The sequence below is a fragment of the Lepidothrix coronata genome, unplaced genomic scaffold, assembly GCF_001604755.1.
Source record: "Lepidothrix coronata isolate B3197 unplaced genomic scaffold, Lepidothrix_coronata-1.0 Scaffold39, whole genome shotgun sequence".
NCBI lineage: Eukaryota > Metazoa > Chordata > Aves > Passeriformes > Pipridae > Lepidothrix > Lepidothrix coronata.
In genome coordinates this window covers 2,581,963-2,595,134 of record NW_016690219.1, presented here as the reverse complement: position 1 = coordinate 2,595,134, position 13,172 = coordinate 2,581,963, and the positions used below count along the sequence as shown (strand labels likewise).

Below are 13,172 nucleotides of genomic sequence, written 5' to 3'. Positions count from 1 at the left end.
GCTTTAGCTCCTTCAAGAATGTATTTAAAAGAAATGCTGCCTCCTGGCTGATAACAGTCTTTTCCTTACCAGACCTGCTTTGATTTCACAGTTGAGATGCTTCCCTCTGGGATCTTGCTGTTTAGTTATTTTGAGCAGTTTAATCCAAACTTCTGCTTTCAGTGTTTGTCCATTAGAGAAATGGCTTCTAATTAGAGGGTTTTTAAGGAAACACTCTCTTCCTATCTATCAAATCTATCAAAGTTATTCTTGCTTATTGTGGGTTGTTTGGTTTTTGTTTTGCTTTTTTAAAGGTGGACTCTAATATATCTAGGAATTCTGCTAGTTTGTTTCCCAAATAATTCACGCAGAGGAGAGAGTAAACTGCTAGAGGTCATGAAAGTGAAGAACCAGCCTGCATCTTACTCAGCAATTTATCCAGGGCTTACAAACTGCATGTGATGGATACCATGTGGAACAGAGTATGAGAAGCTGTTCTATAGATCTGTTATGGTCTCTTGAGGTGTAGAACTTAGAACACACCTGCTCCTTTTCCTCTTTTCCTTTCTGTGTACCTCAAACTGGGCAAAAAAGCAGTTGAGGAAGAGGGTAGTAGTAACTTACTTCATGTCTGACTCCAATTCCACTTTTATGTGCAGCTTTGAAAGCACAATTAGGTATGAAATTTAATATCTGTGACATAATAATGATGTTGATGGGTGAGAGTCTGGGCTCCTTTAGTATCAGTGGGCAGATGGGTTGTTTTGATCTGAATGGCCTTGCAGGTACCAGCACTGCACATGGCACCACCCAAGGGAGGTTTGCAGTCTGAATAAAGTATGTAGGGTGTGAGGTCTTGTGTCTCCTTCTGTCTTTCAGGAGTGTGAATGGCCATGTTGACAGAGCATAGATTCAGATCTAATTTCTCACAGTGGCTTTAAAAATAATCAAGCAAGAGAGACAAAAATATGCTTTATTTGGGAATGGACCAAAGGATTCCTTGAAAGATACTTAGTGAACTTGGAGTGGTACTTTAAAAGTATGAGTTAGTGAGAAATAGTTGGATTGGTTGTTCAGAAAGCCTTAGTAGAGGCTTGTGCAACACTTGTATTTATTCACTGCTTAATGCTGCTTCCTTCTGTTGTTTTCTGTCCTGAATGTAGTTTTAAAATGCAATTTCCTATATTTCCTTAAATTTATCGTGCTGCACATTCTCTGTTTCCTTCATAAACTTTTCAGATAACTTTTAAATAAATTAAAACTGAGATCCTTCTGTATTTTGGGTAGGATTTACATTCGGACTTTTAATATATGGGATTTTAAACTTAACACTGCATGTGAATAAATTCTGCAAGCTAAATCAGTAAACTTGTGAACTGATTAATGAAGCCAAACACTTCATTTTTTTTCCCCCTCCTCCTTTTATGCATCACTTGTGGTCATGTAACTATTATGTAAAAATGAGGGATTATAAACTTTAACACTAATTAATTTAGCCTCATTCCATTTCTAGGTGAGTAATTTTTTTGCAGTGTGATTATTTGCACAGGGAGGATATTTTGGTTGAACCCACTGCCAGTAGATGGTTGTGACTGCTTCAAAATTCTATTTATTTTAGAATTGCATTTGAGTTATGCTATATTGAGCCTCACTTTAATATCAGGGAAAGTCTTTTTCTTTTAAAAATATGATAAGCTGCTAAGATTTAAAATGGATTCACCACTTTTAGTGGACTGTTGGTGTAAACCTGTCCATTCGCATTAAGGTTTGCTGACCTGGAAGGCTGGTATGGGAGAATGCTGCTTTCAAGTTTCAGGTGCAAAAGGTGATGTGGAGTTAAGTGGTGTTAGAAGGCTCCTCACATCCAGTTACGAGGGTGGGGCAGGTTGGGAGCACAGGGGAAGGTTGTTCAGGCTCCATGTTCGGGGTGTCGGTGCTGTGGCAGTGAGGGCGTGTTGGGGGACAGCAGAGCTGGAGCTGGTTCTGCTGTGCTGGACTCCTCTCTGTGTTTGCTTCTATCTTTCAGCAATCAGGATTTTGGCAGAGTACACGTGAGAAGTGTACAGGTCCCTCAGACTGGATGGCTGCTGGGAGTGTTCACACCATTTGTCATCCTGTTCTTTTGTGGAGATGAATTATGTCGTGATGAAAACCCCTTTGCATCAATGTAGAATCTGAATTGTGCTATAGCACATCAGTGCTTGACTGTGTCTGTGTGGAAGTAGGAGTTTGTAGATGACCTGTCAGCTTTGGGACTCTTAACTGGGGGGAAAGCAAGACTTGGGGAAGTTTGAAAAGGGCTACCTTTTAAGTATCTATTCAGCAAAGGAAGTAAAACAGAATATAGAGGATTAATTCATCCTAGAAAATACGTTAAATTTGGACTGAATTAGTTTTCTAAGGAGTCTTTCTGCTGTAAAAGGAAAACAATGTTTTAGTTAAGACCTGTTTGTCGTCTCCAGAGCCCGAGTTCTGTTGTAAAGGTCTGGCTGACTCTGTTACATCTTGTAGAATCCCTTCTGTATGCGGAGGCTGCCCAGGAGAACACTGAAACCTGATATTGGTGATAGGGAAAGACAAATTGCCAATATGTTTTAGGTGTCTAACGAACATAACTCTGCCATAAGTTTTGAAGTGATGCCCACTGCATTCTCTGTGACATTACAAAAGGTTTAGTGAGATAAAGGAAATGTAGCATGGATAGTTACATATTAATACTATTAATATCAGTTTAGTAATAAATTACTGGTTTCTATTGACATTTTAAGTATCAGAAATACAGCATGTAAGACTATGTTTTCATGAAGCACTGGAGAGGTAACTGGTTTAAAATTAATGTCTCACATTTATACTGGGGTTAGAGTGCTTCAGAGCCTTGCTCTAAAATTTAAATTGTGTCCAGAAGGCAAAAAGCTTTTTAAAAATAAAACGCTTCCTTTTCACAAGATTCAGAGGACAGCCATGAAAGCACAAGCTGAGCATAAATTTTACAGTGTTAATCTTTTCAGTACATGAGAATAAATTTTGGAAATGGAAATGAGCTGACACCTAATGATGATTTAAATGTTTAGCAATTTGTTGCTTAAATTTGGGTTTATTCACGGAGAATAATGCTGGCAGAAAAGTGCTGGTTTGTTGAACTAGATGCTGTGGCACATGTGATTTAATCTCATGCATGCATAGGGTCTGCAAACATCTGCATGGCTTAACAGTGTTTTTGGGGAAGGCATTTAGTCTTGATCTGCAGAGCACATCTGCCCTGCTCTCTGAGCTTTTCATCGAGTGGTTAAGCTCATGGGTAGCAACATGTGCCTCATTCCTCACTTATTTTGGTATGGCTTCAACTTCCAGGCCCTGCTTCTTGTCTTCTCTTTATGTTCTAGACTATTCATACCTACTTCCCTCCCCCCCAAAGACACTAATGCACTGTGATCAAGTAGCCTCTCAGTCTTCTTTTTGCTGAACAGAACGAGCTCTTTATGGCTCTCACTGCATTTTCTCCAGCCTTTAAGTCAATTTTGTGGCTCTGTTCTGCAGTAGGTCAATTTTTCAACATCTTCTAAAACATTTGTTCTCCGAGGAAATTGATGGGATATTCCAGCATAGGTCCCACCAGTGCCATTTGTAGAGGCAAAAATCACTGATTCGTACTCACTGCCTCCCTTTTTACACATCCAAAGATCAATTTACTCCTTTTATACCATGAAATTGGGCTGGGAGCTGTTGTTGCTTCTCCGACTTTCAGCTTTTCATGAGGGAATTTTCTATCCTGAATGTCAGCCTTCCTCATTCCCACCTCCCCAAGGAACTGCTTAGCTTTATAAAAAGAAGTTTTGTTTTATGGGTCCCAGCCAGCCAGAGGAGCCAGCACCATGTGTATGACTTGTTCAGTCCCCATTATCTATCCCTCAGCTAATCTTCATTTCCACAGGTCTGTGACTAGTGATTTATGTCAACATTTTCCTTCAAGAACTTTGGGAGAAGAGGATTTCCCCATTAGAAACACTCTTGATAGCACCAAATTGAGAATTACTCGAACAGATTAGATATTCCTCAATTAATCTGCCTATTCTTAGCCCATTTAATATTTGCTGTCTGAACACTATACAGTGAGAAAGTTGAAGTATTTTGTCACATGTTGCTTGAAAATCTATTACCTTATCAATCAAATGTGTAATCCTGTCAGAGAATGAGATCAGGTTTGTGTGATACAGCCAATTTTCTAGAAAATCATTGCATTTCTTCTTATCTCTTTGATTCATGATCAGTTTAGTTAGATATCATCTTTCCATTTTTACTTGGGCTTGATGTCAGGTGAATGCCCTGTAATTACCCAGTCATTTCACTTGCCCTTTGATAACTGTCACATTATTGGCACTCTCTGAAATACCCACATTATTAAAAATGAATGTCAGCAGGGCAGGGACTTCTGGACTTTCTGGAGGTGGTTGAGTGTTAGGTTACCTCCAGAATTCAAAACCCCTTATCCCATAGGGAAAGTCTAATATTCTCTCCAGGTAATAAGCAGTCTGGACATCTTAATCTCCGTAGGGGGATACCTCTTGCCAAACAGAAAACAGAAATGTGAACCGTTCCCAAGCTGCCACATTTCTACTCTTCATTTTTCCTGGAAAGGCTGCATGTGGCATTTTTGTCATAGAATGGTAGGGTGTTAAGGGTTGGAATGGAACACTGCCAGGGTTGGGGCATCTACAGCCTCCCTGGGCAACCTATTCCTGTGCCTCACCACCCTCACTAAAGAATTTCTTCCTAATGTCTAACCTAAATTTCCCCCCTTACAGTTTGTACCCGTTCCCCCTTGTCCTGTCACTACAGTTCCTGATGGAGAGTCTGTCTCCAGCTGCCCTGTAGGCCCCTTAAGATACTGGAATGTTGCTGTGAGGTCTCCACGCAACCTTCTCTTCTCCAGGCTGAACAGCCCCAGCATCCTCAGCCTGACATGTTCCAATACATAAACAGGCAGCTTTGCAGAAAAGCTGGGCATAAATTGAAGCAGGTAAAATTGAACTTGATGTCAACAAGTAACAGAGCTCTGCATTCACTGGGCATGAAAACAAATACCTTACTAAAAGATGATCTCTTTTAATGGAAACAGTGCTACAGATATTCCAGCAGGGTTGGAAGTTTAGGCTTGCTTTGTGAGAGCTGCTTATTGTTACTTGAGTGGAGGGGCTGTGGTTCAGGTAGAGCATAATGCTGGAGATACCATTAGAGCATTTGGTGCATCCCCTTCCCTGTTCAGTTCCCTGATCCTTACTTGGATGCTGTCCACTAGCACAAGGGCATTGCAACAGAACTTAGAGACTACTTTGCTTGAGTTCCCAAGATGTGGAGAGGAACTGGTTCCTTTCTGTCTGTAAAAACTATTATTAACATGTATTGTTTTTAATGAGGTGAGAAGCTGATGCTTGTGTAGGAGTGTCACTGGTGACCTTAGGTAGGCGCCTGGTCTTTAGCCACGAAAATGTGAGAAAAGGTCACCGATTGTGGATGATGGAAAAGGTGTTTGTATTGCCTGTGATTGCATGACTTTGGGCAACATTCAGCGTAGCCCCTGTTGTCACCACAGTTCCTAGTTCTGTGTTAATTTGCTTACAAACTACATGCTGAAGTTGCCTCTCAAGCTGTTAAAAACCCTGGGTTAGTAGTGCTGTTCTCTAGACAGGTCATGGAAGAGTTTGATACTGTGTGTATTTTGCCAGTGTGAATCTTGCTGTGTAAGATCTGGGGTATGTAGGAACTCCAGAGGAAAAAAGAAAGCTGCTCAAAACCAACAAATTAGAAGCAGCAGGAAACATTTCCAACCTTCACTGTACAGACCACCACTAATGAAAAATTCAGAGGCAGATTTTGGCTTGATGGCAGCACTGGAGCTTTCTTCTCCCAGGTACTAACTGAGCCAAAACACTTAGTTTTGTGTGCAAAGCTGCTACCGATTGAAGTAGATTTTGTTTGGAAAAAGAAAACTGGAACTTGTTACTTTTTAAGAAATCTGCCAGCGAAACAGGGCTTAGTAAAAGTAGTGTGTGTTATCAAAAGAAAAAACACCAGTGACCACCAGCGAAGGGAGAGTTGTTTTTCAGGGTAGTCTGCCACTTTGGTTTATCTTTCCAGGCTTCCACAGCTCTGCTGAGGAGCCCGTGATGGCAGCTCTTGCTTTCATGAATTCTAACCTCAGTGAGTGTTTAATCATGCCTCAAACAGCTTGGCTTTTCAGAGGAAAAATGGTGTTTCTGTTCCGGTATCGCTGTCCAGCTTAATGTAATGAGTGATGGGAACACCGTGCCTGGGACGCATCCATCTGCTTCCCTCCAGACCATTTTCTTCTTGGCTTTTTCTACAGTCTGAAGTTATCAACCCAGAACACTCGCCAGTGATGGGAACTTGCTGCTGCCTTCCTGTACTTGCTGGCATCTCCACTCCAGCTGAAAGCATGCTTCAGCTCCTGCTTTGGAGCCAACTTAAAATGGGGAAGAAGGCAGTAAGGGGTGAGCTTAAGGGTCTCATTCAATTTAAAAGTCTTGTATTAGCCATGACAAATTGTAAAAATGTCCAGGTAGATACAGAGTCATTGTCTTCCTACAAACCTGGCACAGGTTGCAGCCTGCCAGCTCCTGCCTGCATATGCTGTTTGTAGGTTTATCCCATATTCCATTACACCTTTTTCAGTGGTGGTAGGGAGGCACTGTGGTTCTGAGACCTTGCCCTTGCATTTGAGACAGTGGAGAAAAGCTTTGGAATCCATTTCCCCACCCTCCCTTTTTTTCTTTTCCCCCCAGAGAAATTCTTCACAGGAAGCTGGGCGAGTACCTGAAGCCATTTGTGCCTTTTCTGTCTCTACTGATGGTGCTTGGTGGAGCCAGGCAGGAGCACAGCTGTGGCTGCTCTCCTGGATAATCCCTGCAGCTGCGGAAAGCGGGTGCTCATGCTGGCGCTGGGTTTGTCTGGACTCCTCCAAGGGCAAGCTGAAGTGTAACAAACGCTCTTAATTAGCTTGCTCCAGTTGCACTGTGCTAAGCTCAGCCTTAGCACCTCACTGCAGTTAATTAAAAGACCGGGTGGCTGAGGTTTTATTAGTACAGTGTGTTTGCCGCTGGATGAAACAATGGGAGAAAGGTGGATGACTTGTGTAAATTGTCAGGGGTAGGTGATTACCTGAACACAGTGAACAGCCCTGTTTGGAGATCACTCTCCTTCCCAGGTGAGCCAGGGGAGAGTCACACCAGCGAACAAAGGAGTTTTTATCATTATCAGGCTGCTGAGCCAGCCTGTCCCTTGAATTTCTTAAAGCTTTTAAGAAGAAAAATCTCTGAGCAGATATGTGCACATGATTCATTTGGCAAAAGCGCTCAGCCAGCTTCCCAGAGGGGAACTAAAATAATTTCCACATACAAGTAAAGCAAATAGCCTGTGTCTTGTTCATCCTACCAAGTATTATTGACTAGTGCTGAGTAAGAGATCCTTGCAGAGCCTTGATGAAAGGTTGGCAACTCACCCCACTTGGTCTCGATTATTGCAGCATGGTTTTGTAATATTGAATTGCAAGGCTTTTAGTAATCTTCACAGGCTGTTCAACCTGAGCCACTAAGCCTAAACTAAAATGTTTAAAAACTGCAGCTCATGCTCTTAAATACTCTGTAAGAACTGGAGGCAATTTCAATAAATGTTAGACTCTTCCTGTTAATGTGTAGAACAGATATTGCCTCCTAAGATCTGGCTGAAATGTTCCACTGTGGTGGTATTTGAGACTAGTTATATTTGGCTCATCTTTGTTCCATATCCAGTTTTACAACTACCAGATGACACCCTAATGAAACATCAAAGAAACCATGAACGGTTGCACTGAAGTGCTCTCTCAATGTTGTATCCAATGAGGTACAGAGCTCCCACGCTGGATATGAAGAAATTTTGACCATAGGGCAAATGTGGCTTTCATCTTTTAGACACTGCAGCAGCAGTGTGGCACAAATCCCAACTTTCATTTAGAAAAGAAAGTAAAAAAGCTGTTTATCAGGTTTTTTTTTTTCAAGATAGTTTCCTAAACTATCTTGAGCCCTTCTGTTCTTTACTTAATAGTACATTTGAGAAAATAGATGAAGAAGAAACAGTCTTGCTGAATAAAATCTAAAACTACTTCTAAGAAGTTTTTCCAAAAGGAGAATGGAAGTACTTTGGAAGCTACTGAGCATTTAAGTATTAGCAATAAATTTTTGGATTTGCAAGAGAAGCTAGTTGGATGGAATGAACACATTTTCATCCATGGCTGGGATGAAACATGAAGTCCCCATTTGTGCAGTGTTGTTTCTTGATCAGTCATGACAAAATTAATCCAATCTGGATGCTGAATCTAGATCTATAAATATATTTATTATAATATAACAAGAACTTAACAGTAAACATAAACTATATACAATACCATTACAGATAACCCTGTTTTTAATATTATTCACAGAAATAGCCAGTTTTGTTCCAGTGTGAGAAATGAAGAAATAAGCTAAATTGGAAATGTCGAATATGTTTCGGTCTTGCTGACAGGTAGCACCTCCTTTGGAGGTAGACACACACCAACACTAAAATTAGTCCTGCCCCAGGCAGTTAGAAACTTGTGCTCCAATCTTTAGGTTCACACTTGCACCCTGTTTGACATAAATACTTTAAATGACATACTAGTATATAATTTTGTTGTGCTTATTATTTTTTCTTTTCTTTAAAGAATAAATAAAACAACTGCATAACAAAGACTGGAACCTCACTGTCAAAATGAGAGACTTGAGTCACCCTATAACTTGACTCAGCTGACTTGAGCACTTATTCTTTAAATACTGCAAGATACAAATTTCTTTTTTTTCTTTTATTTTATAAATGATTATTAATAAAATAAGATGATTAGCTAACCATCTGCATTGATTTTCCCAAAGCTGTAGGCAGACCTCCCTTTGTATAAAAAGGCTACTGTATTTGGTATGAAATTCAACTAGATTTTGAATGTAAGATCTCACCCGTGCCCTGTACAGGACCCTCCTTCTTGAATTACTGGCATGGCATTTGGGATTTAAGTCTGCAAAGGCAAGTATGGCAACTTTTTTCTCCCTCTCCGTGGAAAGAAATCAGACAATCCGTAGCTTGGGGTTGCTTCCTGTTGGTGAATTTTAAGATTCTTTCCCCTGCCCCCTATATGTTACCCGGTCCATCTCCCATTTGATCCTTTTATGTATAAATTTATAAAGAATTTCCACATCACAATGCTCTCTGGATAGACAATATTTTAATATATATAAAAATATAACCCCTGTGCTGTGCATATACTTACAACTCTACATAGTAATAATTTGAAGTCTCTTACACTGGGCTTAAGTCTATGCATTTTTCTACCATGGGCTTTAAACTCATGTATTTAAAATCTGTATATAAGAGAATGATAAGGTTTTCACACTGGGTGGGGAACTTGAAAAATAAAGTAAAACAAAAAACTGCTCAGACTTTACATAAAAAATAGTGGCATGTATCCCAACATAAGGAATTTTGGTTGAGAGCCAAAATGAGTGTGTAGCCACAGGAGGCGTCTTCTCTGTTTGCTGAAAACATGGAAAACCCACACTATGCTGTGCGTTTTACTGTGATTCCAGCCAGAAGTGAAGAGGGGGTTTATCAGGAGAACACCTCTGGAATCATTTCATTTTGCATTATGGGAATCAAGCACTGCCAAGTGCATCAGCAGAAACTGGGAGGAAAAGGTTTAGGAGCCGCCATCCCCCCCCACCTATGGCCACAGCCACACGTGCCCACACAAGCAGCACCTGGAGCAGCAACTCATTCAGCCCAACAGACCTTTTTAAATCATTTTACATGGAATTTATTACCAATGGCTCTTTTTCTTCTCCCCAGTCCCCACCTCACCCCCCCCATCTGGGCTCTTCTCTAGAGAACTGAAAGAATTGTTTGATCTGATGGAAGACTGACATCAACATAAGCCATCTGTCACACAAGACTTCTCTCAGTCATTGGTATTGAAAAGCGTGTATTTCTTAAAAACAAATGTAGGAATCAAAGTGGTAAGGACACTTTGACCTTTCAAATAGATTGATGCCTAAAGTGTAATAGTAAAACTAATCTGCATGGTTATTTTAAGAATCAAGCTCGAGCTCTAAAGTAAAATGCAGATTATTTTTTTCCTCTCTTCCCCAGCTTAAAAAATATGAGAAATTCTATTGCACCTGGGTTGACCAAAAGCCGATATCCAGAACAAGTGCCACTATAACATCTAGTGACACCCTTGCATTATTAAGTTACAATATCTTACATAGCACGGAGCTCTCTGCTCCTTGTTCACCAAAAGGTGAGGATGATTTTTCTACATTCAATGTAGACACTATTCAAGACTTTAGAGCAATATGTTCACTGGCTGGCTTTGCTGCTTTTGTTCCTTAAGTAATAGTGTTCCTTTTGCCTGCTTTCAACAGGTACAAACAGTTCTCCATCCAACTCCTGGGGAACATCAGCCGCTCTGGATGTACTTCTTGATTGCTACGCAGCCGTGTCGAAAAACAGGGCAGGGCATATTTGGTAGAAGTGTCCATGTGTTTGTTTTAGGGTCATAGGCTTCCATGTTTCCCAGGGCAGGTCCTTCGCTGCTGACGATCCCACCAGTGGCGTAGATTTTTCCATCCAGAACAACAGCGCTGTGTTTTATATAAAAAAAAGTACGTTTTAGTTAGTGGTCCTGCTGAACAATTTTATTTTTAGGCTCAAAACAAACCCAGTCTTTTGTAAGAAGGGGTAAGCAATGAATACACCTTTTATTCTTATCTGTATAAAGGTGTGTAAGCATTTCTCTTCCTTCTCCCTTTCTCTCCCCAAAATTAATCCTTTTTGTGTTCCTGCCAGGTAGGCAAATGTTGTCTCTAATGTAAACAACAGAAATACATCCAGGTAAGATGTTTCTCCAGCCCACATATGGGATCTGCAGCAAAAACAGCAGGACAATACATCCCTGTAATACTGTGCACATGCAAAAGCAATCCAAGCAATTTGGGGTCCCTGCCACCTTGGCTGGAATAAGACCTTGCTTTAAGTTACTCCTTTAATTATCAATGAATGCTGCAAAATGGGGGGGAGAAACACCTTCAAACCACATTCTGTTGCTTCAGACGCTTCCATAGTGTGGGAGCTTGGAGGTCCCACTGACTCGTCCTTGTGCACCCCGGAGGTGTGGTGTCCAGGGAAAAGTGAACCCAGCGTGCATGGATCTGATGGCTGGGGATGTGCAGCTGAGGGAATGGCAAGGGAGATATATGTTGGCATCTAAAGAAGACAAAAACCCTTACTGCTTTTTGAAAGTGGAAGTGTTTGACTTCAGATATCTCTTGTAAATTGAGAATAAGGGGGCTGGGCTAATCCTGTGGTCCATAGGCTCTTGGTAGGAGGGAAGGTGCATAGGTAGGGAAGGTATTTGAAAGAAAAATTCCTCCTTGGCCTCATCTCTTCCTTCCGCTTAATGCCTCATCCTCCTCAGTAATCCTGCACAGGGCAGGACACTGGCTTTGGGCTAATGAAGATGGACAACGAGGGACTGCTCCCCTGTGTGTATTTGGAAATGGCAGAAGGATGACAGAGGCAGCTGGGTGGGAAAAGCCTATGCAGGGCTGTCCTGTGCTCCAGGCTGCTGTCCCACTGCATGGGGGGGGAAACCCAAAAGGAGGGGTGTCCCTGCTTTTCGTCTGCTGGGGAGCCCAGATTTGTCCTCTGAGTAGATTTAAAGATGTTAAGCTGGATAGGGTTGATGCTGGCTTTTCTGGTGGCTGGATCCCTTTTGAGAGTAGCTGGTGGATGATTGTGTTGGGAAAGAAAATGGAGACTCAGGAGAGTGTGTACACACCAAAGGATAGCAGAGGAAAATGATAAATTAATTGCAGCCAAGAAGGTGGCCTAGATCTAACAAGGGTAGTGATCCTCTAGGCTTGGTAAAAGCAAAGCAATTTCTTATGGCTAATTCTGGAGCAGTGGGAAGAAGAAGGATATAAAGTAATAATGGCAAAAGCCAGAGAGCATTGGAGGACAGAGGATGAACTGAGACTAAAATGGCACTGACAAAGCCATGTGCTTCTGAAGAACACAAGACTCTGATGTCCTTGTGGAGAAGCAGAGCCTGAGGTTAAAAATAAACTCACAATGACAACAGTGAGACCTCAAATAAGCCTAGTCCCTGGGTACCACCAGGAAATAGGAAATAATGAGAATCTTGTCAAAATAACTGTTAATCTGAAAGGAGGAGGAAGGAGAGAGAGACTTGAAACACTTGATTAGAGCCTATCCACAAATCATCAGGGCTGGATGATACATAGCCCAGAGTCCTAAGGGAGTTTGCTAATGAACTTACCGAAGCACTGGTAATTATTTTTGAAACGTCAGGGAGAAATGGGGAAGAATAAGGACTTGAGTAAACCAAGTGTCATCCTGAAAGATGGCTTTGAAAGAGAAGGAGCCCACCTCCAAAAGAACCAGGGCTGGTGGTGGAGAGGCACTGCCCAGCAGGAACTCCTGCCAAGGCTCAGTCCCTACGGCAAGGAGGAGGCAGAGGTGGCCAACACAGTAAATCAGACAAATGTGCATATTAAACCACAGTTTTGGACTCAGGATATTTATTGAGGAGTGAGAAGCCCATTTCTGTCCTGGAACAAGTTCCTATTTAGAAGCACGACAGGCTGGGAATTACAGCTTGCAAAAACCAGTCTGAGGAGGGGGGACAATGGTTCCACCCCAAACTCCACAGCCCTGATGTGGTGGAGGGGCTGCTGAAACCAGCAGGATGAGAGTTTAGAGATGAGGCCATGGGGTAGTGATTGCTATTTGTGTTTTGTGTAGTATTTTAGCCACCCAGTTTTCATCTAGTGAAGTCTCCTCTGTGGCATAGAATCATAGAATCAGCCAGGTTGGAAGGGACCTCTGAGATCATCAAGTCCAACCCTTGATCTACTACCGCCGTGGTTACCAGATCATGGCACTAAGTGTCACATCCAGTCTCATCTTAAAACCCTCCAGGGATGGAGAATCCATCACTTCCCTGGGCAGCCCATTCCAATGCCTGATTACTCTCTCTGTAAAGAATTTCTTCCTAATATCTAATCTAAACCTCTCCTGGCAGAGCTTAAGACCATGCCCTCTTGTCTTACTGA

The 13,172-nt window shown here is 41.7% G+C and overlaps 1 protein-coding gene across 2 annotated transcripts in view; it reads right to left on the bottom strand.

Annotated features, from left to right (window-relative positions):
• Window positions 1-8,346: 8,346 nt before the first annotated feature.
• KLHL29 (kelch like family member 29) overlaps window positions 8,347-13,172 on the bottom strand; it is a 394,362-nt gene continuing 389,536 nt past the window's right edge. For both annotated transcript variants that reach the window (XM_017813094.1, XM_017813096.1), the window contains one exon: window positions 8,347-10,679. In XM_017813094.1, the coding sequence (XP_017668583.1) occupies window positions 10,496-10,679 (184 nt within the window). In that variant the 3' untranslated portion in view covers window positions 8,347-10,495. The remainder of the gene's footprint in view (window positions 10,680-13,172) is intronic.